This window comes from Terrapene carolina, unplaced genomic scaffold (assembly GCF_002925995.2).
Source record: "Terrapene carolina triunguis isolate 2854851 unplaced genomic scaffold, T_m_triunguis-2.0 Scaffold238, whole genome shotgun sequence".
Lineage (NCBI taxonomy): Eukaryota > Metazoa > Chordata > Testudines > Emydidae > Terrapene > Terrapene triunguis.
The window spans coordinates 17,369,529-17,394,335 of record NW_020664589.1 but is presented as its reverse complement, the minus strand read 5'-3'; the positions used below and the strand labels follow the sequence as shown (position 1 = coordinate 17,394,335).

The following is a 24,807-nucleotide window of genomic DNA, read 5'->3' as shown; positions in this document are numbered from 1 at the left end:
CCCCCATCATTGGGGTTCAGGATGCCCGGCTCCGCATGCTGAACCCCACCCCCATCCTTGGGGCTCTGGCCAGTGGGATGCCCCACTCTCCCTCCCCCCTCTGTCTTTGGGGTTCAGGACCCATAGGGTGACTGGCTCCCCCTTTCCCTCACTAGTGATGAATCAGGGTTAGTTGCAGACCTTGTGGTTGTCACAGGTGCCCTTGGCCCTCCCACCCTTCCTTTTCTGGCTTTCCAGTCTCTCCCTGCTTGGCCCAGCCCTTGGCCGTACCAAGAGATCTGACCAGTTTTATTGTTTCCTTGTTGGGACTAGCTTTGAAAATTGACCCCACCAGCCTGAAAATCCCACTAATGCCTGGAAATGGGCTTTGTGCCATAGACCTTGACCTCACAGATGCTCATAGGTCTGCTGGGGCCATATGGCCCCACTGACATAGAAGGGGTGCTCTACAAAACATTACTCTGCCTTTTCTCTGTCCTTGGCAAATACAATCCTGCCCTGCTCCTATCCATTCAAAATGCAGCTGCAAAGATCATTTTTCCTAGATTGTCTCTTTGATCATGTCACCCCTTTGAATCCCTCCACTGGTACCCTCTTCTCTATCAAATCAAACATAAGCTACTTGTCTTCATTTTCAAGGTCCTTCATGGCTTATCCCCATCCTACACATCATTTCTCATTCACTATCAAGATGTCAACTCCACCTTGCTCATTGACACCAGCCTCCATTGTCCACTTGTTAAATTTTAAAACAAGTACCTTTGTGCCTTTGCCAGTGCTGCCCCTCACCCTTGGGAGGATCTCTCTGCAAACATCCACCAAGCAACCTCATTAACTTCCTAAAACTCACCTTTGCCACGATGCCTACAAAAATGTGGACAGTAGTTAGGCCACTGGTGCTCTGAAACCAGTCAGTCATATTGACCAATATTGTCTCATGGTTTCCTTGTATTCCCCTATGTGTCTCTATCCATCTGTGGCCTCTTGTCTTATGCTTCGATTGTAAGTTCTTGGGGGCAGAGACTACCTTTTATTATGTTTGTACAGCACCAAGCACAAAAGGGTTGTGGTCCATGACTAGGGATCATTGCTGCTATGGTAATACAAATAATAAATAATATGTGCCAACTGCTCATGTACAGATTATAATAATTACAATTTGTTGCAACAATTGTTCATTATCTTTTCTTAAATACTTCTTTTCTTCTATATCATATGTAATGTGTTTTTCAGTTACATTCAACTATGTGGAAAGTTTGAAGGGAGTAGCAAACCGTATCTGAGGTGAGGGATCCAAATCTTTTTATGACCTATAATTCGAACAGTTGGGCTAGATAAACTGGCTTTTGGCCTGCAAATTGCTGGGTTAATTGTGAAGGCCAACCAATTTTCTACAAAGTAGGAAGAAAATTAGTCAAAGTTACAAGAGGCATAAAAGTGGATTTACAATGTAACCTGCTTGCCCCCTCAACTATGGAGAAGACTGTGTGTGTGCCAGGGTTGTTAAAAAATCAGCAGGTATTTACAGCACGGTCACATAGGGAATCTATAGTAAAGCTAGGAATAGAACCCAGATCTCTTCTCAGAAACCTATTTAAAATTTGTGCCTACCTCACTTTTCTTTATAATAATTAATCTGAAAGGAGCTTTATAAAAATGAATATCCTTTATTACTTGTAGTGTATTTTTCATTTGTTTGATTATATTAGATACCATTTGTGATACTTTTAAATTTGGTTTTCCTATTTAAAGAATTTTATTTGAATTTTGCTGCAGTTATTGTATAGCATATTTAATTCTAATATTTATGAACATTTTAGTTGAAAAATATTTTGTTTACTATTATTATTGCCACTTTTAAAATATTACACAGAAAATATATTCCAGTGCACATTAGTAAATAAATTATGCTTGTAATTTCTAGTGCATTTTTAATTATAAATTCATCCATGTCTCCCTTTATTTATGATAGTGATCCTCTGTATTGCAATACAGTATATATTATCAGAGACACTGTTAATTACGGATTCTTGGACACTGCATTTGACAAAATATACCAGGAATCTGATTTGTAAAAAAATATTTTAAGTATTATTATCAGCAATTAATGTACGTATTAGCACTCAAAGTGTGAACTGACCCATAAACAGCAGTGTAATGTCCACATTCTATATATAGAATCAGTGAGGCACAATAGGCTGTGTGTTATAGCTTGTTGTGCACTTCAAGTGTGTCAGAATGGATCCCCCGAAAAGCAAATTATTCCCAGCAATGCCCATTTCTTCTAGTTAAAGGCTGGCAGGCAGAACTGAAGTAGTTATCACCTGTGGAATAGTTTCTCAAAGAAAGTGATGGAAGCTGTCACTTGGGACATTTAAAACTGATCTGGACAAAGTCCTGGAGAATAGACTGTAATTCACGGTGTAATTAGGTGCACTGGAAGAAGTACAGAGGTTCTAGGTCATACAGCACACAAAAACCCAACTGCTCATTGGGATGGGTCTCCCTGAGCTCATTGTGTCCTGTGCACTGATCCCCATACTGGCTCCATGTACATTTTTACTGCCAATTGAAGATATTAGTCCTAATAAGTATATCAAATATTCAGGACCAACTTGATCAGAAAATACATATTCACTCATTATACAGTCAGGCCTGGTCTACAGTTAAAAAGTTTTGTAGGTATAACTATATTGATTAGGAGTGTGAAACCACCCCTAACTGACATAGCTATGCCAGCAAAAGCCCTAGTGTTGACACATTAAAATACAGTGCAACCTCAGAGTTATGAACACCAGAGTTATGTCAGCCAATGACACATCTCATTTGGAATCGGAAGTACACAATCAGGCAGCATCAGAGAAAAAAATATAGTACGGTACTATGTTAAACGTATGTTTAAACTATGTTAAACTACTAAAAAATAAAGGGAAAGTTTAAAAAAAAGATTTGACCAGGTAACGAAAGTGTTTCTGTACTTGTTTCATTTAAATTAAGATCGTTAAAAATAGCATTTTTCTTCTGCATAGTAAAATTTCAAAGCTCTATTAAGTCAATTTCAGTTGTAAACTTTTGAAAGAACAACCATAACGTTTTGTTCAGAGTTTAGGAACATTTTAGAGTTATGAATAACCTCCATTCAAAAGGGGTTTGTAACTCTGAGGTTATACTGTAGTCCTTTTGCTGGTATAGCTTATTTTGGTTGAAGAACTGATACAAAGAATACAAGCAAAATAAATCTTTTGGCTGTATAAGTTGTGTCTTCACTTCCTCTACCAGCAAACCCTTTCTAGGGTAGACAAGGGATCTGACATCTGCACTTCTCTGAAAAAACAGAGCCCACAAAGCCCAAAATGAAGCATATGAAAACCAAAGACTGAAGGATGTAAAATGAGTTTGGATTGGCCTGATCTCCTCTACAGAGTCTGACCATGTTCAAGACACATTGCAAAACCATCCTTTTTTACAAGTTTTGCCACAATAACCCTAGATTAATGTGTGACAGAAAGTAAGAAAGGAATAACAAAATATATCCAGAGTAAATCCTCTTTTATCATGACAGGGACAACAGAAAATTAACAAAGTGCATGCAGAATCTCACAGTGCAGATGTAATTTACATGGGAAGTCATGATCAGTTATGATGATAGGTACTATAGAAAACCCCAGCAAGATTCTTACACCTTCCCCTGAAGCATCTGATTGTGGTCGCTGTTGGAGGCAATGTACTGAACCAGGTGGACCCCAGGTCCAATGCAGGGTGGCAAGTCCTGTGTTCCCCAGAGAGATAGGTATTGAAAACCCCACTAAATGAAACCTGTATCCTGTTTCCAAGGTGGATGCAAGATCATTCTAAAGACACAATTTTCTTGGCTGTCTTTGTTGGTTCTTTCTGATGCCAGAATTATTCATTCACTTTCTTATTTATGCAAATTATGACAGCTGGCACTTTCCCTAGAGTCACCCACGTTGTCTCTTTTTTCTAGCCTGTGGAACACTAGCCCCTGTAGGCGATGCAGGTAGTTCGGCACCTAGAGATGCAGATAACCACCCAGCAGGATGGACACACCCACCTACACAGGTGCGGCGGCAAACGGCCTCTGTGGACCCCCGCGGGGCTATCTGCACAGCTAGCGCCCGGAGCGGGCCGAGGGGACAGGGCCAATCAGGGGCTCTGACTGGCTAGGCCCTAGCACCCCGCCGCAGAGCCAGCAGGCGATCGGAGCGCGCGCAGGCCGCAGCGGCTCTCCCTGGCCGCGCGGACACCGCGCGCTACCAGCGCAGGCGCATGCCCCCGGCACAACATCCCCCCCTCCCGCCGGCATGTGCACATGCTTTCCTGACCTCCGTCACTTCCGGCGGGAGGTTGTGTTTCCGGGTTAGCGTGTCCATACCGCTACCTGGTGTCGGCGGAGTCGGTGCGGCCCCGGAAGCGGCCCCGCCGGCGGGGGCAGGAAGAGGGACCCGGCCCCACAGGAGTTGCAGCGCCCGCGAGGCCTGTAAGTGGGGAAGGGTCCCGGGTCCCAGCTGCGCCGCGCGCCCCGAACCCGGCCGGCCCCGCTCCCCGGACTCAGGCAGGCTGCCCCGGGGATGAGCGCGGCTCTGTGCTGGGGCACGCCGCGTCCCACAGCCCGAGCCCGGGGGCTGCGGCTCGCCGCCTGCTGGGCCCTGGGAAGAGCCGGGCCGCGCCTCTTTCCCCACCCCCAGGCCACTCGACCCCGCGCCCCTCCCGGCATTGAGGGCAGCACCCAGGAGTCCGGAGCCCCAGTCTCCGTCTGCCCCCACCCGCTCGAACAGCTAGAGCCCGGCTGGAAACCTGGGAATCCAGAGCCCTCCTCCCCCCAAGCGTCAGGCACCAGCCCCTTCCCGGAGCGCACTGAGCCCAGGAGCCCGACCGCCCACCCCGCTCCCCACCCCGCTTTGACCAGTCCAGCACATGGTACTTTGCTAAGGGCATTTGGCACCTCGTGGAAGGCAGAAAAAGAAATTGTTTCTCCTTATCTCTCATCAGAGCTTTGTTAGCAGAGATTATTGTACATTGCCACATTTCTGACTTCATTATCTTCACAGTATGATACTCAATAAGATATTTACAAATATTTTGCATCACATTTCATTAAAATTAAACAGTGAAAATGAATGAACAAAGTATAGTTAATGATACATTAGCATGGTTTTAGGGCACATGTTCTGTTGCTAATTCACAAGTCTGTAACTGACAATGGGTCTTCACTTGTGTGAGTTAGTGAGATTCTTCTGTATAATCATTCATTTATTTCTCTGAATAAAAGTCTTGCTAAATTCATGGGCTACAGGAAACCAGTATTCTACCTTTATGATATTTGAGAGACTTATGTGAATATATCAGTCCTGTACATCTACAAATTAGTATTGTTTATATAGAGAACTTTGTTTGCTGCCCTTTAGGGTAGGTAAAATACACTTAAAACACACCAATTTTTTTGCAAGGACTTCATAGTAACTGCACAAATAAGTATAGTAGAGGTAATGGACAAGAAGCTATAGTTGGGGTAAACAGTGTAGATCAAGTGGGCTTCTAAGAAGTGATTTGAAAGGGGAAAACAGGTGATGATCTGGTGGGGCATGTGGCAAAAGGTCTGGACTCAGGCATGTTATAGCAATTGAGATACTGTTGACAGGCTTTGGCTCAGATACTGATTTTCTGGTTCCCATAAGTAAGTACAATGGACCTGGTGTCCTGGGATAATACAGTAAGTTACATTCCTCTGTGTTCTGCTATTACCACCTCATATCAACATTATCACTTTCCTGCTGCGTGAGCTTCTTTGGTTTGGATCCCCAGTCTCCAAGATGCTACTCTGGTTGTATAGGGTGCTTGCAGTGTGACCCTTTAAAGTGATTCCATTCTGCCTTATTTGCTGATTCATTGCCTTGTTTTCTGACACACATGAGAAGGGTTGCCAGCCAACTGTAGTGCTCATATACTGTAGGAATTCCAGTGTGGGAGAGGGAGTGGTATATTTTGTGATTGAGACAAAGGTAAGGTTTGGTATTAGTGTTGTTAAACTCATCCCTGGTTGTCATCTAGACCAGGAATAACATAGTCTGGATGCCCCAAATGGTTCGTCTTGTCATTTAGTTTTCAGACAGTTGTCAAGTAAACTGTTTTCAGTTTAGCTTACCTTTTACTTCGGTCCTGTCTATACACAGACTGGAACCAAAATAACTAAATTGGTTGTAATTAAAACCTCCCATTATTTTAGTGCAAATCTGTGTGTTGACACTTCTTTTGGATTGAGAGTGTACTGTTTTGATGTAGTCCACAATAAGAGTCTATACACAGATTTGCTCTGAAGTAACAAAAGGTGTGAATTACAACCAGCTTTGAGTCACTACTTCTCATAGTCACACACAATCTGTCGATTACCTTAGCTCAGTGGTTCTCAAACTTTTGTACTGGTGACCCCTTTCACATAGCCTCTAAGTGCGACCCCCCTCATAAATTAAAAACACTTTTTTATATATTTAACACCATTATAAATGCTGGATGCAAAGCGGGGTTTGGGGTAGAGGCTGACAGTTTGCGACCCTCCATGTAATAACCTCGTGACTCCGAGGGATCCTGACCCCCAGTTTGAGAACCCCTGCCCTAGCTGTTTATTTCAGCTGTGTGGCCTGTCTGCTCTAGGTTTCACTTTCAATAGTTCTGTTCTCTTGGAATGTGTTTGTATAGGAGTATGAGTGGCCCTTACAATAAAGATCTCATCACTAAGATGTTTGTCAGAAGGATGTGTTTGTTATTTTCAATAAAACAAACTTTCCAAAGCCTGAAATTCTGGGGTGTAAGAACAAGACAAATGCCCAAGGGCCCTTGATACCTTAAATAACTGAAACAAGTTGATTTTTTTAAAAAAAATCAACAGTGTTCAGTGCAGAAAAGCAAAAAGTCTTCACAGCCTTCCCCCAGTTCTGCTGATGCAAAGAACTCTTATTATCACCTTTTCATAATGGCAGTAAGTTTGCTGTGCTACATTTTACTAACACCAATTCTTTCAGTCTGTCTGGTCTATATAGTCCATGTATCAGAGGTGAGGCTAATCCAGCCCTTTGATATTCTGCATTTTGATATTTCCCCAGTGTCTCTGCTAGCAAGCTTTCTCAAAACAATGAATATACTGAAAAGGCCTCAATATTTGCTAATAACTGTCTTTACTGGTGCTGCTCTGTGGTATGTTTTTGTTCACATCTTCTGCTTGGTGCAGTGTTGTCCATAAGCCCAATTTTTTCACTCCAGAATTAATCATATGAAGCACGTCTATAACCTGTTTCCATCATGTGTTTTGAGAGGAAGTCCTGTCAAAAGTTAGTTCACAATTTTTTAAAAACTGAGACATGCTTTGTGCACTGACCCTTCAGAAGCCTTGGACTAATATCTCAGAAATCGAGGAAGAAGTAGGAAAAAAGAGATTGCTAGGGAGCTTTGAAAATTAAAAGGAGAAAGAAGAGATAGCTACAGTTAAACAATTATGAATCTGTCTGGTTACATTTGATATAGAGCCCAAAGGGCAATTATCTAAATAGTCATTTTCTTTGTGAATATGCAAACAAGTCATAAAGGGGCGCAAGGACTTCCACTCCCGTTGTGATGGGAGAAAAAAATGGTTATGGTCTATCTTGTCCAAAGTTTATTCAGTTTAATTTTGTTTAATATAAATGGGTAAAAATTTTGATTTCTAAAATACTTGCTTTGGAATGAACTCCTGTTTTATAAGTAAATACTGTGGAATATAAAAATGAAGAAAATAAATCCTGAGCAGCTGTTCAAGATCTAATTTTGGATGACAGCAGTTCTAGCTTTGGAAGTAGAAATGATACAGGCAAACGGGATTAGAACCAGAGAGAGAAATTGGCAGGTAACTTTTTTTTTTTTTTTAAGGGAGGGGAGAAAATCAGCATTTGGAACAAAATTTGGTGATAGAAAAATGTTGAGATTAAATTCTGGTAATATACCTTGCCTACATACTGTGGATTTTATCTTCTCCTTACCTTTAAGTGTATGCAGTGCAGTTAGTTTTATTCATAGCTAGATTTACAGTATTTGGAACAGGAATCTACATTTATGAATATGCTTTTACTGTTGATGTAGACAAAATGAACTATACCTCTAAAACACATTTTAAAGGTAATGTCCCTCTCAGTTCTCTAGGATCACATTTTTTAGTATTGAAATGTGATACTGTGGTGACAGAGACCTAGCCATAAAACTATGACTGATAGGGAGCAGTTATTTTGTGGTTGAAAACCAGTTAAACATTCCAAATGAAATTTACTTCCAGATATAAGGTATCTCGACCAAAGAAAAATTGGTAAACAGTCCTTAATGTGATCCTGCCACTGTCTGGCAATTAAGTTTGTCTCCTTAGTTTTGTTAGAAAGGACCATAGGCAGATGAGAGATACAAGCCGCAATCTTACAGTCAGATCTTTAGAGGGGGCCATTGTCAGGTGAACCCAGTTGCAGGTCATTGTCAAGGAATAGTGAGGTTTGTTCAGGAAAAATGCAAATCATAGTCTACAAATTGAGTCCCTTGACAATTCTTCAAAGAACTTTGATGGAGAGCTAAACTTTTTTAGAACTAATTTTATTTTTTTCAGTGGTGTACAGGCAAAGAGAAAAATGTACTACTCTGGATTCTCCTTTTTTGTCCAGTGTATGTTAGACTGAAGTGTGTACTATGTAAATGTGTACAAGTGATGGTGTTGTAACACAAATATCTTCCCACCTCACCTCACCCCAGCCCGAGCCCAAACGTCTACACTACAATTAAACATCCCGTTAGCCTGAGCCCTGCCAGCCTGTCAGTTGGCACAACCCAGCCACGGGTTTTTAATTGCTTGTAGTCATACCTGTAGAGTTGAAGACCAGAAAGGACTACCAGATCATCTAGTCCAGTGGTTCTCAAACTGTGGGTCAGGACCTCAAAGTGGGTCACGACCCTATTTTAATGGGGTCGCTAGGGCTGGCATTAGTCTTGGTAGGGCCCGGGGCTGAAGCCGAAGCCTGAGGGCTTCAGCCCTGGGTGGCAGTGCTCAGGCTACAGGCCCCTCGCCTGGGGCTGAAGCCCTTTGGTTTTGGCCCCCCTATCATCTGGGGCTGTGGGGTTTAGGTAGGCTCAGCCTCCTCCCCTCCCACCTCCCCCCGAGGTTGTGTAGTATATTTTGTTGTCAGAAGGGGGTCACGGTGCAATTAAGTTTGAAAATCTTTTTTAGTCTGACCTACTGCACGACAGAGGCCACTAATCCCCACTCAGTTACTCCTAAATTAAGCCAAATAACAAGGATTAGACTAAAATATCCCAGTCTTCAGGAGACTAAACCATTATGTGTCTCAAGCAGAGAACAGGAAGGAGTGGGGTTTACCAACAGCCAAGGCCTCTGCAATGGAAGGTGGTGGAGGCGGCTGCAGATATAACACAGGCTCTATGCTTATCAATTCTATGTTTGAGTTTATTGTTCTCCCAGAATGGTGGTTATTGGGGGCCCTGGGCTTGTCTCTTTCAGCACAGATCAGCATTGTAAGTGTGAAACTTATTAGTAGAATAAATCTGCATGTAAAATCTGAAATTCTGCTAACAGTTTGGAAATTAAAGAAAAAATACAAAATATTCACTAGTAGTTCAAGACTATTAAATGGGAAGAAAGTAAAGAACTAGCAACAGGTATATAAAATATTTTAATGTACAAAAATGATTTAAATAAAAACATTTATTTATGTTTTTAAATCATGCTCATTAGCTATCATGGCTTAGCCTTGTGTTCTAGTTGTAGAGTAGGAGTCAGGACTCCTAGCTCCTTTTATTTTTATTTTTATTTTTTTGCCTCCCACTTACTGTTAGGCTAGTCCCATCATCTTTTTGTGCCTTAGTTTCCCTTTTGCAAAGGGATATAATAATACTTTAATGTAAGGAACACTGAGGCTTAGTTAATGTCTGCAAAGCATTTTGCATATCTGTCTAGAGGATCTCCAAATATTGTTAAAGGACAGTGTCAACTTGAAAAATAACAGCACCATCTAAAACTGTTGTGCCTACTTTGTTACAAGTAACTCCTCAGGTTACTGTAATTGAAGAATGATAAAGGAAAATAATCAGTTTACAGGAAGTGCTTTTCAATGGTCAAAGTATAGTCAGTTTCACTGTCCTGTTGATGCTGAATACGCACCCTTCCTCAAGTTCTGCAAAAGGGTGTTGATCATTAATAGAAGTTGCAATTTTTAAAAAGTGATTAAAAAACAAAATTGGAACATACTATTTACAAAGTGCTGTAATTAAAACAAAAACAAAAAAACCTGTGTCTTTAAATGCCAAAATGAACTAATGTGCTCTAGGTTTTTGCTGTTCTTGTCAACCCTAATGAGCATGTACTTTAAGGCTATGGTAGTTTCATCATATGTGGCCAGCGCAGTATGATTAAATAACTTTGTGAATGTGGAGTATGTGCTCTTATACTTCTGTAGTAGCCAATATAAACAATTCAGTATAATCATGAATGTTCAAAATTAAGCAGTGTTTGAGCATATTTAGATTAGGCAAAAACCAGACAAGATGCCGCTTTTGTAAACTGCTTCTGTCCAAACCATTCAGTACAATATCAGAATGAAAAATGACAACACTTTGTCATCTGTTCAAATTGATATTGCACTCTTTGCAGTGACAGCTGAAAAGGCCCACAGGTGCCATATAAAGAGGTGACCATGTTGTCATATTTCATTTAGGCATCCCTCTGCAAAGCCATAATTACCTAATTAGGTTGTTAATTAGGAGATTAGCATTTCACTATATTGATAGAATGCTCTTTGCAGGCATGAGTCTAGATACAGATTTGTCTGCTCTAATTTATAATCTCTGCATTTTTCTATACATATTTATTTGCTTAAATCTTGAGGTGGGATAACTCAGTTTACCAAAGAAACAGTTTGTTTACAGTCAAATGAAGCTTTGACAAGACCAAGAAACAAATAGTGGAGGCAGGTTATGTGGATGGGCGCTCCAATTTTCTCTGTCTCCAAACCCCCCTACCTCCATGATACAGTAAATAAAATATTTAAAGTATTTCAGTTGGTATAATTTGCATCCTGATTAGTATGACAGCAAAAATAGAAGAATTCCAAACAGTCGGTAAATACAGAAATAAAATATTTTATGTAAAACAGATTTACATGTTCCTAAGCTAGCAAGGATTTTTAAAGGTACACCTCAACCCCGATATAATGCTGTCCTCGGGAGCCAAAAAATCTTACCACGTTATAGGTGAAACCGCGTTATATCGAACTTGCTTTGGTCCGCTGGAGTGCGAATCCCCCCCCCCCCAGCACTGCTTTACCGTGTTATATTCGAATTCATGTTATATCGGGTCACGTTATATCGGGGTAGAGGTGTATTTTTAATAAATGTTGCACTTGCATCATATTTTTAAAAAATCTAGTTTCTCTCATGAAAGCTCACCTTTTAAAACCACTTTAAAAATGGTGCCTTTAATTACGGTATTTTGTTAAAATATAGGTTTCAGAGTAGCAGCCGTCTTAGTCTGTATCCGCAAAAAGAACAATTCCATTCTATGAATCCGATGAAGTGGGCTGTAGCCCACGAAAGCTTATGCTCAAATAAATTAGTTAGTCTCTAAGGTGCCACAAGTACTCCTGTTCTTTTTAAAATATAGTAACCAAAGGATTAGTGACAGCTTTTCTAACTAAATATTCAGTCTTAAATTTAGCTGGGTGTTTGAAACATTAACTTTAGTTTTCATATGTGATTCTCCTCTCCATTATCCAGCACGTACAGGATTCTGTCTAGTACTCAAGAACTATATCCTGTATAGTTTTGAATATTCATAGGGAGCTGGAATATTTGAATTTGGTACTTTTACCAGAGGTTGAAGAGCAGAAAGAGGAAAGGTTGTTCCTGTACTGGCGAGAAAGTAGGTATCCCGAGCTGATTTTTCATAAGTGGAGGGAGAATTCACTGTGAAATTATTTTGGATTACCTGAACCAATAAACTATTGAAGTGCGTTCTCACCTTCCTGCTTCAGCCAATGTGCTATTGGGGAAATGAATTCTGCTTTACTAATCTTTTTATTTTTGTGTTGTCCTTTAAAATCACTTTAAAAAGCTGCAGTCAAATGGAGATTTTAAAGTCTAGGGATCAAGGAACGACTCAGACCTACGATCATGTAATATTGTGTTGTTCCTTCCAGCCTGCTGTATTCTGAGATTGAAGGAATTGTTTTATATTCATGGCATACTTTCATACTTTGTAGAAGTTCTGTGATATTTCAAATTTGATTTTTTTTTCCTTTCAAATCTAATAGGGACTAATTCTTTATTACTTGATGATTGAACACAGTCAACTTAAAAATTACCCTTCTGTCTGAAAATTGCCTACAATTATTGAAACATAAAACAAATCAGAGCAAAGAGAACATTTTTTTTCTCTGTTCAATTTTACTTTTACAACAAAAGAGAAACATTTTTTTAAAAAAGGAAAATCACAAATTGGCAGGAGGACTGTGGCTGGGGTTGAATCTGAAACTACTTTTAACTTAACTTGAAACATGGACAATTACAACATATTTTATTAAAACCACGAGAAATTTATTTGATAAGTGACACTTTAAAGGGCTGGCTGTGTCTTCATAAATATTCTGGTTTTGTATGGACAATTTAGGAAGTTTAACTGCAGCATAACCATATTTGTTAAACTATTGAACTAAAATTGAGTTGTCCCATCCACTCAGAACTCAAAATATTTCCTGGTCCGCAACTGTATACTTATTTGTCACTCCTATTGAGCTATGTACTCTGTCTAAGGCTTTTGTCTGAATAAAAATGGTATGGTTATTTTTTAACTATAGCGTATGACAATTTCTAATAATAATCCTTAGTCATTTAGGGCATGTGGACTGCATGATAACTGTACAGTTATCTCAATAGTCCAACTGTGAATTTGCAAATCTATTCTGGCTACTATGAAATTGTCATCTGAGCTACTGCTCTCAGAACTCACCAAAAGTATGTTCACAACAAACCTGGCTACCCTGACGTCAGACCATTGCCCTGATGCTTTGTCTAATCCCAGATATACATTCAATTTAATTTTAAAAGTAATTTATCTTACATAGGTCACTGGAGAGTAAGTCTTCCTGTGGGAGCAGGGAGATATTGAGAAAACCAGGGGTTAGGTGGGGAGGGTGACCATAACGTCAGCCGACTATTTGTGCAGTCATATGGATGGGGAGTTTTCATGGCATTCACCCTCAGAACAGAAGGGTTCGTAGCCACACAGAGCTCAGAGGAAGGGAAAGGAAAACTCATTTTACCATAATTCAGTGTTGCCAGCTGCCATGATATTTGATATTTTTTCTCAAAGCCCACAGCTGCTAGTCACGTGTTTATATGGGAATTTCAGTTTGCATTTGGGGGGGGGGGGGGTTTCTAGCCCTCAGGTTTGCAGAGCGAAGCTCGAAATATGCCCTAACTGCATTCACAGGGGTAGAGGATTCTGACTAGATGGCTGGGAATGTAACGTGGGATCGGTGGCGAGAGAATAGCCCAGAGCGCATGTGTGGTAAGATGGTGGCTGCCACATGACCCCACCCCCTTCCCCAGTCCTCTGTTTCTCCTTTGGCTGGGGCAGGAGGATGAGTCCAGGATGCTCCCCAACATCCTACCCCCACTGGTTTAAATTTACCCAGGCTTTTCAAAATCCCCTTGTTCTGGTTAGTTGCTCCACCCTCCATCCCTTTAGTTGTACCATAGACCTGTGGTTTTTTTATGATGCTGTGGATCTGACTGATGTCTCTTTTGGGATCAGGAAGGAATTTTTCCTGTTGGGCCAAATTGGCAAGAGGTCTGGTGGTTTGCTTTTTGTTTTGCTTTATTTGCCTTCCTCACAGCATTATAGAGTTTCAGTTGGGTTGAATGCAATAGGATTTAAACCTTTTGAGTAAGGAAGGTTAAACTGTTAACTCATTGCAACTTGTGGCCGGTATCCAATGCAGGTAAAGGCTCAAAGGGCCAGCTCCCAGTGGTAAATGAGACCTGGGCTTTTGGCTGGTGGAACTTGCAGTTATATGAGGGGGGAGACCTGAAGTTTTTGTGGACTGAGGTGCCCATCACCTTGGTGGCCTCTACGACACCATGCCCCTGCAGTAGGGAGAAAAGAGAGAGGTTTCGCTGTTGAGCTGCGTTGCAGGGTAGGCGGTAGAGGGTCTACCTTGAGTTATGGTGTGAATGGAGCCCAATAACCTGCACTGCAACCAGTTCCCAGTATGTAAAAACAGCAGGTGGGCATGTTGCACAACTACCAAGTGTAAAATTAATAAAGTTGTGTCTTAAATTCATCCCATATGTCTTTTATTCGTTCACCTGCATGTCTTGGTCAAACTTGAGTCTTAAAGGCTCAATATCAGAATACAAATAAAAATAATTCAGAAATATATATATCGTGTACATTTGAAGCAAATCTCCTGCTTTAGGGGGATCTGACTTATATTTGAAGATGGGGTTGACAGTACCGATAGCTTGAGTGCTTTTTTTGGTCTCAGAAATCTCTATACCCTGGACTTAAGAAACTCCTTGAGATGTGAGCCTTACATCTCTGTACAACTTAGCTTTGGAGTCTGAGGTCTGTTTGACCCATAATACAGTTATAGAATGCATAGAATATTAGGGTTGGAAGGGACCTCAGGAGGTCATCTAGTCCAACCCCCTGCTCAAAGCAGGACCAATCCCCAGAAAGATTTTTGCCCTAGATACCTAAGTGGTCCCCTCAAGGATTGAACTCACAACCCTGGGTTTAGCAGGCCAATGCTCAAACCACTGAGCTATCCCTCCCCCCGAAATAAAGATAATCATAGAATATCAGGGTTGGAAGGGACCTCAGGAGATCATCTAGTCCAACCCCTTGCTCAAAGCAGGACCAATCCCCAGACAGTTTTTTTTCCCCAGACCTGTAAATGGCCCCCTCAAAGATTGAACTCTCAACCCTGGGTTTAACAGGCTAATGCTCAAACCACTGAGCTAGCCCTCCCCAATAATTTAGTATCTCATAAACAGTTATCTAAATAAATATATAATTCTGTTACAAATATACTTTATTTAGAAACCGACATTTCGTTAACATTTTTAGAATAAAAGAGAAAAATTTCAAATCTGGATATATTTTGTAATTAGCTATTCTCTTGCCCAGGGATATGACACTAGTTTATCTTGGGGCCTGATAAAACTGCATTAGTTGAGGATCTCTCAGTGTTTTCATTATAAACTACTGTAAATGGGTATTTGTAGTTATGTATCTTTAAATTTCTCAGAGCTTTAACATGACATGCAAACTTTCCATCCTTTTGCTGTTTTAAAAAAGAATTGTGTAATTAAGTAGGTGGTATCAAATTCAGATAATAGTCCTGATCGAGCAGAGGAGCTTTAGCTTAGAGGTGGGGGATCGGGCAAGTGCACACACGTATTTTATAAAAACATCTGCTGTTCAGTGTTGTGCTTATCAGAATATTTTATGATGGAGAGAAATCTTAGTTTATCATGTGTAAACTTCAGATCACATCAGTTTGGATCTTGTATTGGAATTTGCTACGGCAGTGGCAAAATTTTAAATTTAATTTTTTTCCCCACCAAAAGAGAGATCTTTGACAGAACAGATTTTGGTTTGTGGTGGACTGCAGCATAAATAGTAAACATTTTTCAGGATTTCCTGGTTTGTTTTTCCTCTTCTGCTTTCCAACCTTTCAAGCTTTATATTGATATTGCACTGTCCTTTTATTTTTTTATATATCCTTGTTGTAGTATTATGGTACAGACTAGCTCTCTGTTGATAGTTATTATTCTGCCTTCCTTAAAATGGGAACAGAAAGTGCTTTGATGGAGAGATTGAAAAGTTATCTAGTTTTGCTGTAGCCTCTAGAGGTGTCTGCAGTGTTATTCCATAACTATTTTCTATTCATATCTGTAAATCAATAGCCCTACACTTTCTCCCTAACAGTATGTTAGGTGCAATATTTTATGGTTGTGGAGACATCATATGTTACAATGCTATGCTAAATTGGCTCATTAATACTTTTATATTGATATTAATAAGTCCAACCTTAGTGCAAACACAAAAACTGGCTCCTTAGTATTTAATTTTAGGGTAAGCTAACTGTTTATGATAGTAGAAGTAATATTTTCTAATAAGAATTGTTACCTACTTTTTGTTTGACAATGTCCTGTAAAAAAGAATGCTTTTGATTTCAACTGTACTTTTCTTAGGATAATTAGTGTTGATTTATGTCTTGAGCATACATGATGTGTATAAACATAAATCATTATTCTGCAACTAGCGTTATCATTAGTTCTCTATGTGCTTCACTCTGCAAAGATCTTTTGACATTAATGGTACACTTATCCCATTGGTTTCTGTGGAACTTTGTATTACGAAAGTATTATTTTTCCATGTTTCATAATATTTTAAAGTAATTTAGTGCTCTTGCATTCTTAGGAGTAAAAGCAGGTGCTTACAGGCAGTGCAAGCAGTGACCTCTACAGTTGAGGATACCTAAATGTTTCCATTATAAAAGGTCATTTTTAGTTGCTTACGGCTTTCTCAGAGTTTTACCACTTTGGCTGAAATTTGGTATTTGAGAAGTCCAAGAGCAAATTTTTCTGAATGTCACACCATTGGCCCATTTTCGAGCATGGAAAATGCAAAAAATTAAGTTTTTCACTAAGAAAATTATTTTGGTTTCCTCTGAATAGCTCGAAACGTCTGGAGTCAGCAGTGGAACATTGGAATGTTGTGGGGTTGTATTCCTGACATTGTAGATGGCCACTGAAAACTAGATTTGATCTGGCTGAGTTATAAGGATTTAAAAGTTGCATGCACTGGATTATGTTAAACTCTTATTAGCTTTATCTCCCAAACTTCAATTGATAGTGCGCATATGTAAAATGAGTGGAATACATGTCTCAGGATTTCATTGTATGTGCACGTGGGTGTGTAACAATGGAATAGAATTTCAGGTTTCAAAGACAGGATTGTGGAATATAATCTGTGAAGGTGTGCATGAATGGAGGTAGGGCTTTCAAGGAGTACCATATGGGAAGACGTATGACCCCTTCAGAGCCCTGCATTATTTCACCTCCAAGGAGCTCCTGTGTTCTCTTTTATGATATAAGTGAGGATGGAATGAGGCATGAACTCTCACCTCATCAATTGCATATACTGTGCAGTGAAGGGTATCTCTATTGCTGTCCAGAAAATATAGTAGCATTTTTGGAGTAATTTCATTGTTTAAAAAAAAACCACCAGAAATTCAATACAAAATATTATATTAAAAGAACATTATTATGCCAAGAGCACCCAGAAGTCAGGAAGTGACACATTAAAGTTTCTAGCCCAAATTTAGATATATCCCTTTGTATATGTGTATCCCTGTGTATGCACTAAGATACTGTGTTTTAAACATATGATTGCATAGCACTTTTCCCCCAGGACCACTGCCGCATTCTGTGCACACTTTAGACAACTGAATGAGAGGGGGTTGTGCAGTGAATTGGTCTGGGATCCAGAGCGTTCTGCCTTACTCCTTGTATACGCTGTTATAAATGAGGCTGATGTACAAAGCAATCTTATTTCATTCACTGTATAAACAGCATGCTGTGTCATAAATGCAGCAGTGGTCTACTGGAAGAAGCATTGTTGTTATGATAAAATCAGTGTAAAGAATCGGACAGGAATCAGTTATATTCTTGACTTTGCATAGACTTCCTGTGCAATCTTGAATAAGTCCCTCAGCCTCTTTGTAGCTCAGTTCTGCATCTGTTAAATGATGAAGATACTACTTAACTTCACAGGAATGTATGAGGATAAATTCATGAAGATTTGTGAGGTGCTTTAATACTACAATGATCAGACCCATAGAGAACCCTGGAGAGAAAGAGAAACTTTGTTCAGTGCATAGCTTGTATGGTGTGCACAAAGTGGGACATTGGGTCACACACTGAACAATAAAGTTAAAGAAAAGAAACTGCCTCATCACTGAGCAATGTGCATCTTGTACACTGAACGAAGTAAAGGTTTTGTGGATAAGTAGTTTATGATCATGTAATTATATCATACCCAAGGGGGCAAAGTTACAGTTTTGTAGGCTTTGTAGACTTATTACAACTGTAACATTTTTAATGTTTTGTATGGAATATACATAAACGTTGTCTCTAAATTATACTACCATTAAATAAAACAGTATCAGTGAAGTGCAAAATGCTAAAATAACATTAAGGTTTTGATTTAAAAACACAAAATTTGTGGTTTGCTGAAGTAGTGACGGTGTCCTGATATTTTCTTATGTCTCGCTATTACACATTGAGTTGCAATAATCAACCATGGGTCTGAGGAGCACGTGAGTTCTGATACATTGCCACAGCCAAGTAAATTAATGAGTCTATCCTGCAAACCCATACTCTTGTGAGTAGTCTCATTGAAATCTGTGGGAATATTTGTATTTAAGGTTTCTCAAATAAGGGTTTATAAAGTTGAGAAGTTTGCCTGAATTTCTTTGCCTTTGTGCCTCATGTCAGAATCATGACATTGCATTATATTTTGCCTCTGTCAAAAGTGGGAACTGATTATGATATAGATGGCAAGTGCTAAAATACTGTGGCGGGGATGAGGACTTGATTAATAGTCTTCACGTTGTCTGAATGAGAAGTTTGGTGGAATTTTTAAGACTTTCCAGTTAACATACATTTTAGCATGGAAGGGGTTTTAATGTACCTTCGCTAAAATTAGAAATAAAAGGGGTTCTTTTGGTTAAACTCTAGAGTTGAAGACACAATTTCTTGTGAATTTTCCCATAATTATCAATAGACAAAGTGATTGCGTGTGTAAGACTGTAAGAAAACCTGAGCAATTTAGCATGCTGAGTGTTAATAGCTCGAAGTCGGGGTACAGTGTAGAAAGGTAAAAATATCGCATCTGCTGTTACATGTTGTTAACTCCCTCAGCAGACATTAAATCATTTCAAGTACAATAATAGTGTGGGAGGTAAATTAACTAACCATTAACAATCTTATAAATACACAATTAACATGCCAACATTTATATGACACATTGATGGGGCAGCAGTAATTTTTGATTTGGAGTTTGCAGACCTTTTAGAAGCCTAAGGCTGCTGCTTGTTTAAACAAATTCTTACCATTTGCAGGTGAGCAGGGCCTTTTCCAGTACTAAGTGAGGTGTAAATAATTATATTTAAAGAACAATCTCAGTACACAACCTGGGAGACATTTCCGTTTTAAATATCCATCTACTGTACTTAGTTGTCTGTACTCCTGAGGTCAAAGCCTGCTGGTTATTACTTAAAGGCCTTCAGCTGGCAAATTACAGCAAAGGGACACGTGCCTTATGGTCTTTCATTTTTAGGAGACAGTGAGAAATCTTTACGGGACAGACAATTTATTTTTCTAATTAAAGTAATCTGTCTAGACGTGCATAATTGTAATTTAATAAAAGTTGCCAGAAAACAGCTAGACATTGTTAATGTAACTTATTAAAACTTGTTGTGGTAGAAGGTGAATTATTCTTTAAGAGGTATATTTTTAACAAATGGAATGCTGGATTTCTTCTCTCCCATTCTTTTGCTGAGGTCCTGCATGGTGGGAGTATTATTTAATAATTATGCAATGCTATGAATTTGCATGGCATTTTACCCCCCCCCCCGCCCGCCAAAAAAAAAGAGACAATCTCTCCATCAAAGAGCATAGACAAGAAATGACAACAGACAAGGTGGGAACGGGAGAGAGAGAGAACAATTAAAACGGTAAAGATTGGTAAAGATTATCTAACTTGTGTTGTTGGATTCTGACTTTTGAGGGTTTTTTATGGGGGAGAGATTAGTGATCAAATTCCCATAGTATGATGCTTGCAAGACACCTCTATAACTTTGACTTTCTTTCCACCATTAGTAACTGTATATGGCTGTCACTGTTGAAGTTAAGTACTACTTTTGCTTCTTTCTGTTTAATATAGGGTGACCAGATGCCCATTTTTAAAGGGACAGTCCCGTTTTTTGGGACTTTTTCTTATATAGACGCCTATTACCCCCTACCCCCGTCCTGTTTTTTCACAGTTGCTATCTGGTAACCCTAGTTTAATACAAATATTCATGATATCCTGATGCCAAATCTGTTGGTGCCTAGTGAGGGATCTCCGGGCTGCTAGTTTCTGAGGAATAAAGTATATTTAGTGTGAAATGGGATGTGGATTTGCCATTCCCATTGAGGTGAGCTTGCTGATGCTTCCCTGCATTCTGGGCTGTGACAGACTATAAGGCAAGGCTCAAATTGCAATCTTTTACTCTAGTTCTGTGGGAATGTACTTAGTTGGGTTTGACATCCTTTTTTTCTCAGTTCTTTCTGGGAAATTCCTTTTTCTTTCTTGAAGAAGTTCTTGCAGAATGCAATGATAATGAGAAGTTGTCATCTACCCGCAATATGCTTATTTAATCCCTAGAGTTCTATAGTTGTTTTGAATCATTTTTTTTTCTGGAAGTAGGAATGTTTCAGCCATGCATTTGTGAAAGGCAGTGCTGTCTAACAGATATAAACCACAAAAATTGAAAGTTTGAGGTCCTGGGTTCTGTTTCTTGCTCTGCCATGGTGGTAGCTATAGGCAAGAAACTATGCCTCCATTTTTGCTACATGTAAAATGCAGATAACACTTACCTCACAGAGTTTGGTAAATATTCGTTTATTTTGTTAAGCAGTGCTATGAAAGTGCAAATTGCTGTAATTAAATACTAAAGAGCTCAGACGCTTGTGGTATATGACCATAGTATTCTTCAGGTGTTACACTAAGGGTCCTCTAACAAACTCCACTGAGCAGCAGTGCGAGTTAAATGTTCTGTCCTGAGATGCAAACCTTTTCTTCTCTTTTTTTAAACGTTTCTCCTGGAAATGGAAAAACTGGAGTTCAGTTGGTAGGATGCATGTTTGGGATTAAAGAAAGTTCCCTCTTTAAAGCTATGCCTTAATTTTTAGGTCTAATTATTAGTTTCCTGCTGAAGAAGTCTTTGCTGAATGAAGAAATGGTGTTCAGTGTATCATTACTTTAGCATGCATTTTATGACTGATGCACCAACTTTTCAACAATAAGTCATGTAGGTGGTAGCAGTCGGCGTGAAGAGCTGAACTCAGAGGCTTGGAGGGAGCTGAGAGCACACAGAGAAGGGGTGAGAGGGAGGGGGTGCAATCATCCAGCTGGCCGGTAAATCGGAGAGATCATCTCAGGAGGTGTCTACTTTAAGGGGTGCAAAAATAAAGCATTGAAGAGGCAGTATGCAGAGGAGGGTAGGAGGAAGATAGCATCAGAGGAAGAGGAATGGAAATAGAGGATTGTTGTAGGGGGTGAGTGAAAGACAAATAAATACATAGTGGCTGATGTTATCAATTAGGTGAAAGTGGGGGGCTGAAAGTATTAAAGGAAGAGAAGGGAGAAGAGGGGAGATGTTGAATGTATAAAGGAAACTTCCTCCTGGGTGTAATAGGTAGGTGTATTGTACCTTATAGCAGTCATTTGTTTTGTGTTAATTACTAGTTTGGGGGTGCACATTTTATTTAATTAGGTTAACTTTTTGAATTCAAACGGTCCCCCAGGATAAATGGTTGCCACTTTTATAGATACTCACTATGTAAATGGTTGTACCATGTCAGGATGAAATTAAAGTAATTCAGTGCATAAAACTTAGTTAACTAATACTTAATTCCAGTTTTGGATGTGACAAAAACATCCCAGAGTAAACATTAATCACTGTTTTTCTTAAAGTGTTGTATATTTTATGTTTCCAGGTAAGTTTGTCCATGGAGCAGCATGGAGAGAAGAAGATAGCATAGTAAAGTGGTGGAGTTGTGGACAGGATGGCCTTCCTGGATAACCCAGCAATTATATTGGCTCATATTCGGCAGTCACATGTGACCAGTGATGACACAGGGATGTGTGAAATGGTCCTGATAGATCATGATGTTGACCTAGAGAAATTCAATCCTTCTTCAGTGACTGGAGACAGTGGTTCGGAAACACAGGGAAGCAATGGAGAGACTCAGGGTTATGTATATTCCCAATCAGTTGATATTACCTCAAGCTGGGACTTCGGTATTAGAAGACGATCAAATACAGGTAAATTCTATTTGCAAAAAAACCCACCCCAAAACAAAACAGAAAACCACCACCAACAACATACCCGTTAGAACCTCGTACAAAAGGCTAACTTGACTTGCTTGGACCAGTTGTCAGAACACAAGTAGCTACTTATTTGTCAAACCTTTCTTTTGTAACATTTAGCTAGGCAAATAGGTCTCTTTCAGAAAAAGAAATACATAATGGGCCAGTTTCTTTTGTGCACTGTAAACTGATTTTTAGTTGATTTTTTTACTCCAGTGTACCAAATCACAGTGTGTAGAAGAACTTTGAAGTTGTCAGTTTTATTACAAAAAAATAAAGATGTAGAAAATATTGTGGTAAAGAAACCATCAAAATACCAAAATTCCACTATCAGGCCTTGAAATTCTTATTATTTAAGTACACAAAGTCAGGTACTTTTTTTGTGAGGATACCTACTTTTTGAGTAGTACCTACTAGTGGAGCACCAGACCCAGTCATTCTGGCCCAAAGTATTAAAAACAATGAAACAACTGAGTATAAGAAGAAAGGGGTTAGTAGATGGACAAGAAAACCGGAGTAACAGAGTCCACTGAAGAGAGAACAGGACAGGGGAGGCATGAGAGAACGTGCAACAAAAAGAAGACATGCATAGTGTTGGAGGAGTGAGGGAGGGACGGAAATGGAAGGAAACAAAGTACAGAAGTATATGTGATACATTTATACTTCGTATTTTTCTTGTGGAAAACTTGAGTGAGGTGTTTGCAGAATGTTGATCGTAATTAATTTTGAGTCATAAAACTGCTCAGTGCATAGAACTAGGCTAACAGAGCAGGTGTCTTTAAAAACTGCATGCCACAGTAACATGTTACATTTTTCAAACCCTGTATGTTTACTGTTAGGAGTCTTAGGCCGGGATATTCACAGTGAATGCTGACAATGTGCGTCATGACAGGTCAGCTGCTCTATGGGCTTTTATCATGAAACTTCAGAACAACAGATGATTTTGTAGTGCCAACAGTGTAGTACCAAGGTCCAGTCACCATGTCCAAGTTGGCTTTTAATTCTGTAATAGAACTTTTGCTGGGCTCTTGCTATAAAAGTTTAACCATTTTTTCCCTGATGATGCTCTAACAGATCAGCAAATGGGAGGTTTAACGGGCAAGGAATATATACTATCAAACATATTGTCAGATTAATAGCCTGATATATCCTTTACCTGGAGGGGAATTAAATTCTTCATTTGAAGAAAGACAGACTCAGTGTTCCATCTTACTTTTTCACCTTTGACTTCTACTGTCTTATATCTACAGTATTACAAAAATCTGAGTTAGGATTTGAGCTCTCAAAATATGCTAATTTAAAGATAATTACCTTTTTGGTATATACTAATTGCTTAGTTTTTGTTAATAGGGAGAAAACATCCCTTTACTGTCCTTTTGCAGTAGGGGGATGTGGGAGTTGGTATACACAGCCTCCAAGGAAGGTTCTGTGCTGAAATGCTCAAGTGTTGAAGGCTTGAAGTAGGAAGTTCATCTCTCTTTCCTTGTAGGAACATACATTTCTGAAATAATTTTTTTGCAGGTAATACACCACCACCTACAGCTCAGAAGTAAATTTAACTAGATTCTACCTACCCAGAAAAGTGACGTACAGTAATAAGTATCTTAAGATACTTTTAAAAAGGTAATGTATTGTCAAAAGTTGTGAAAAATAATTAATAGCATTGATTCAGTATAATTAAGGCATCTCACTAAATTTGGAAATAAGGTCCATGAATACAGTTTGGAGTCCTAGGACTAGCTAAAACTGATTTCCATGTAGCAGGGTGAAAAGCTTAATGTGCCAGACTTCATGGCATTTTCTTTGAGAGGTTAGTTCAATTCAATTGTTGTTACAGGATAAGAAAGTGGAGAAGGAAAGTTCAAAGTGTTGTGGGAATGCTGCAAAAAGTGGTACTGACAGATAATTTCACAGAGTGGGTAGATAAAAAGAAGCTAAATTAAATTCTAATCTGAAACCATTTAACTTCCCAGTTAAAACCAGTGGCAGGTTTTAAAACAATTGTCCAGTCCAGTGGGGAGCCAAGCTGATGCCAGTTTTTTTTCTTTTCTCCTTCTCTTGAACCTCCCTCATCTTGTTCTCTGATGTACATTGGCACTGCCAGGCAGTTGATACAGTTATTAAGACCTACATAGCTCATGACCTAAAACAATGAATGATATAGAGAAAGTAAATTGGTCAGTTTTATTTACCCTTTCTCATAATACAAGAACAAGAGGCATCCAAAATTATTGAAAGCAACAATTTTAAAAATAATAAAACCTTTTTACACAAGACACACAGTAAATTAATTAGCCTAAAGTGCTCAGTGCCAGAAAATATCAAGTTCAAGAGCTTCACAGGAATCCAAAAAGGATCAGATGTTTGTGTAACATGCACAGTTTGGTTAGGTAGAATAAAAAAACTACAAGGGCATATAAATCTTCATGCATCAAGGCATAAATAAACTATTAACCTCCTGGAGTTAGAAACTTCCTTTTATGGGGAGGTTATTGCGTAAATGTAAAAATTTCTATTCTGTTAGGGCCACCAACTTCCCTGAGGCCACTTGTCTTCATTCTCAT

At 39.3% G+C, this 24,807-nt stretch overlaps 1 protein-coding gene across 2 annotated transcripts in view; it reads left to right on the top strand.

Annotated features, from left to right (window-relative positions):
* The first annotated feature begins 4,415 nt into the window (after positions 1-4,415).
* Positions 4,416-24,807, top strand: part of MAPKAP1 (MAPK associated protein 1) — a 157,207-nt gene continuing 136,815 nt past the window's right edge. For both annotated transcript variants that reach the window (XM_024214530.2, XM_024214529.2), the window contains exons 1-2: positions 4,416-4,498; positions 21,871-22,198. In XM_024214530.2, the coding sequence (XP_024070298.1) occupies positions 21,940-22,198 (259 nt within the window). In that variant the 5' untranslated portion in view covers positions 4,416-4,498; positions 21,871-21,939. The remainder of the gene's footprint in view (positions 4,499-21,870; positions 22,199-24,807) is intronic.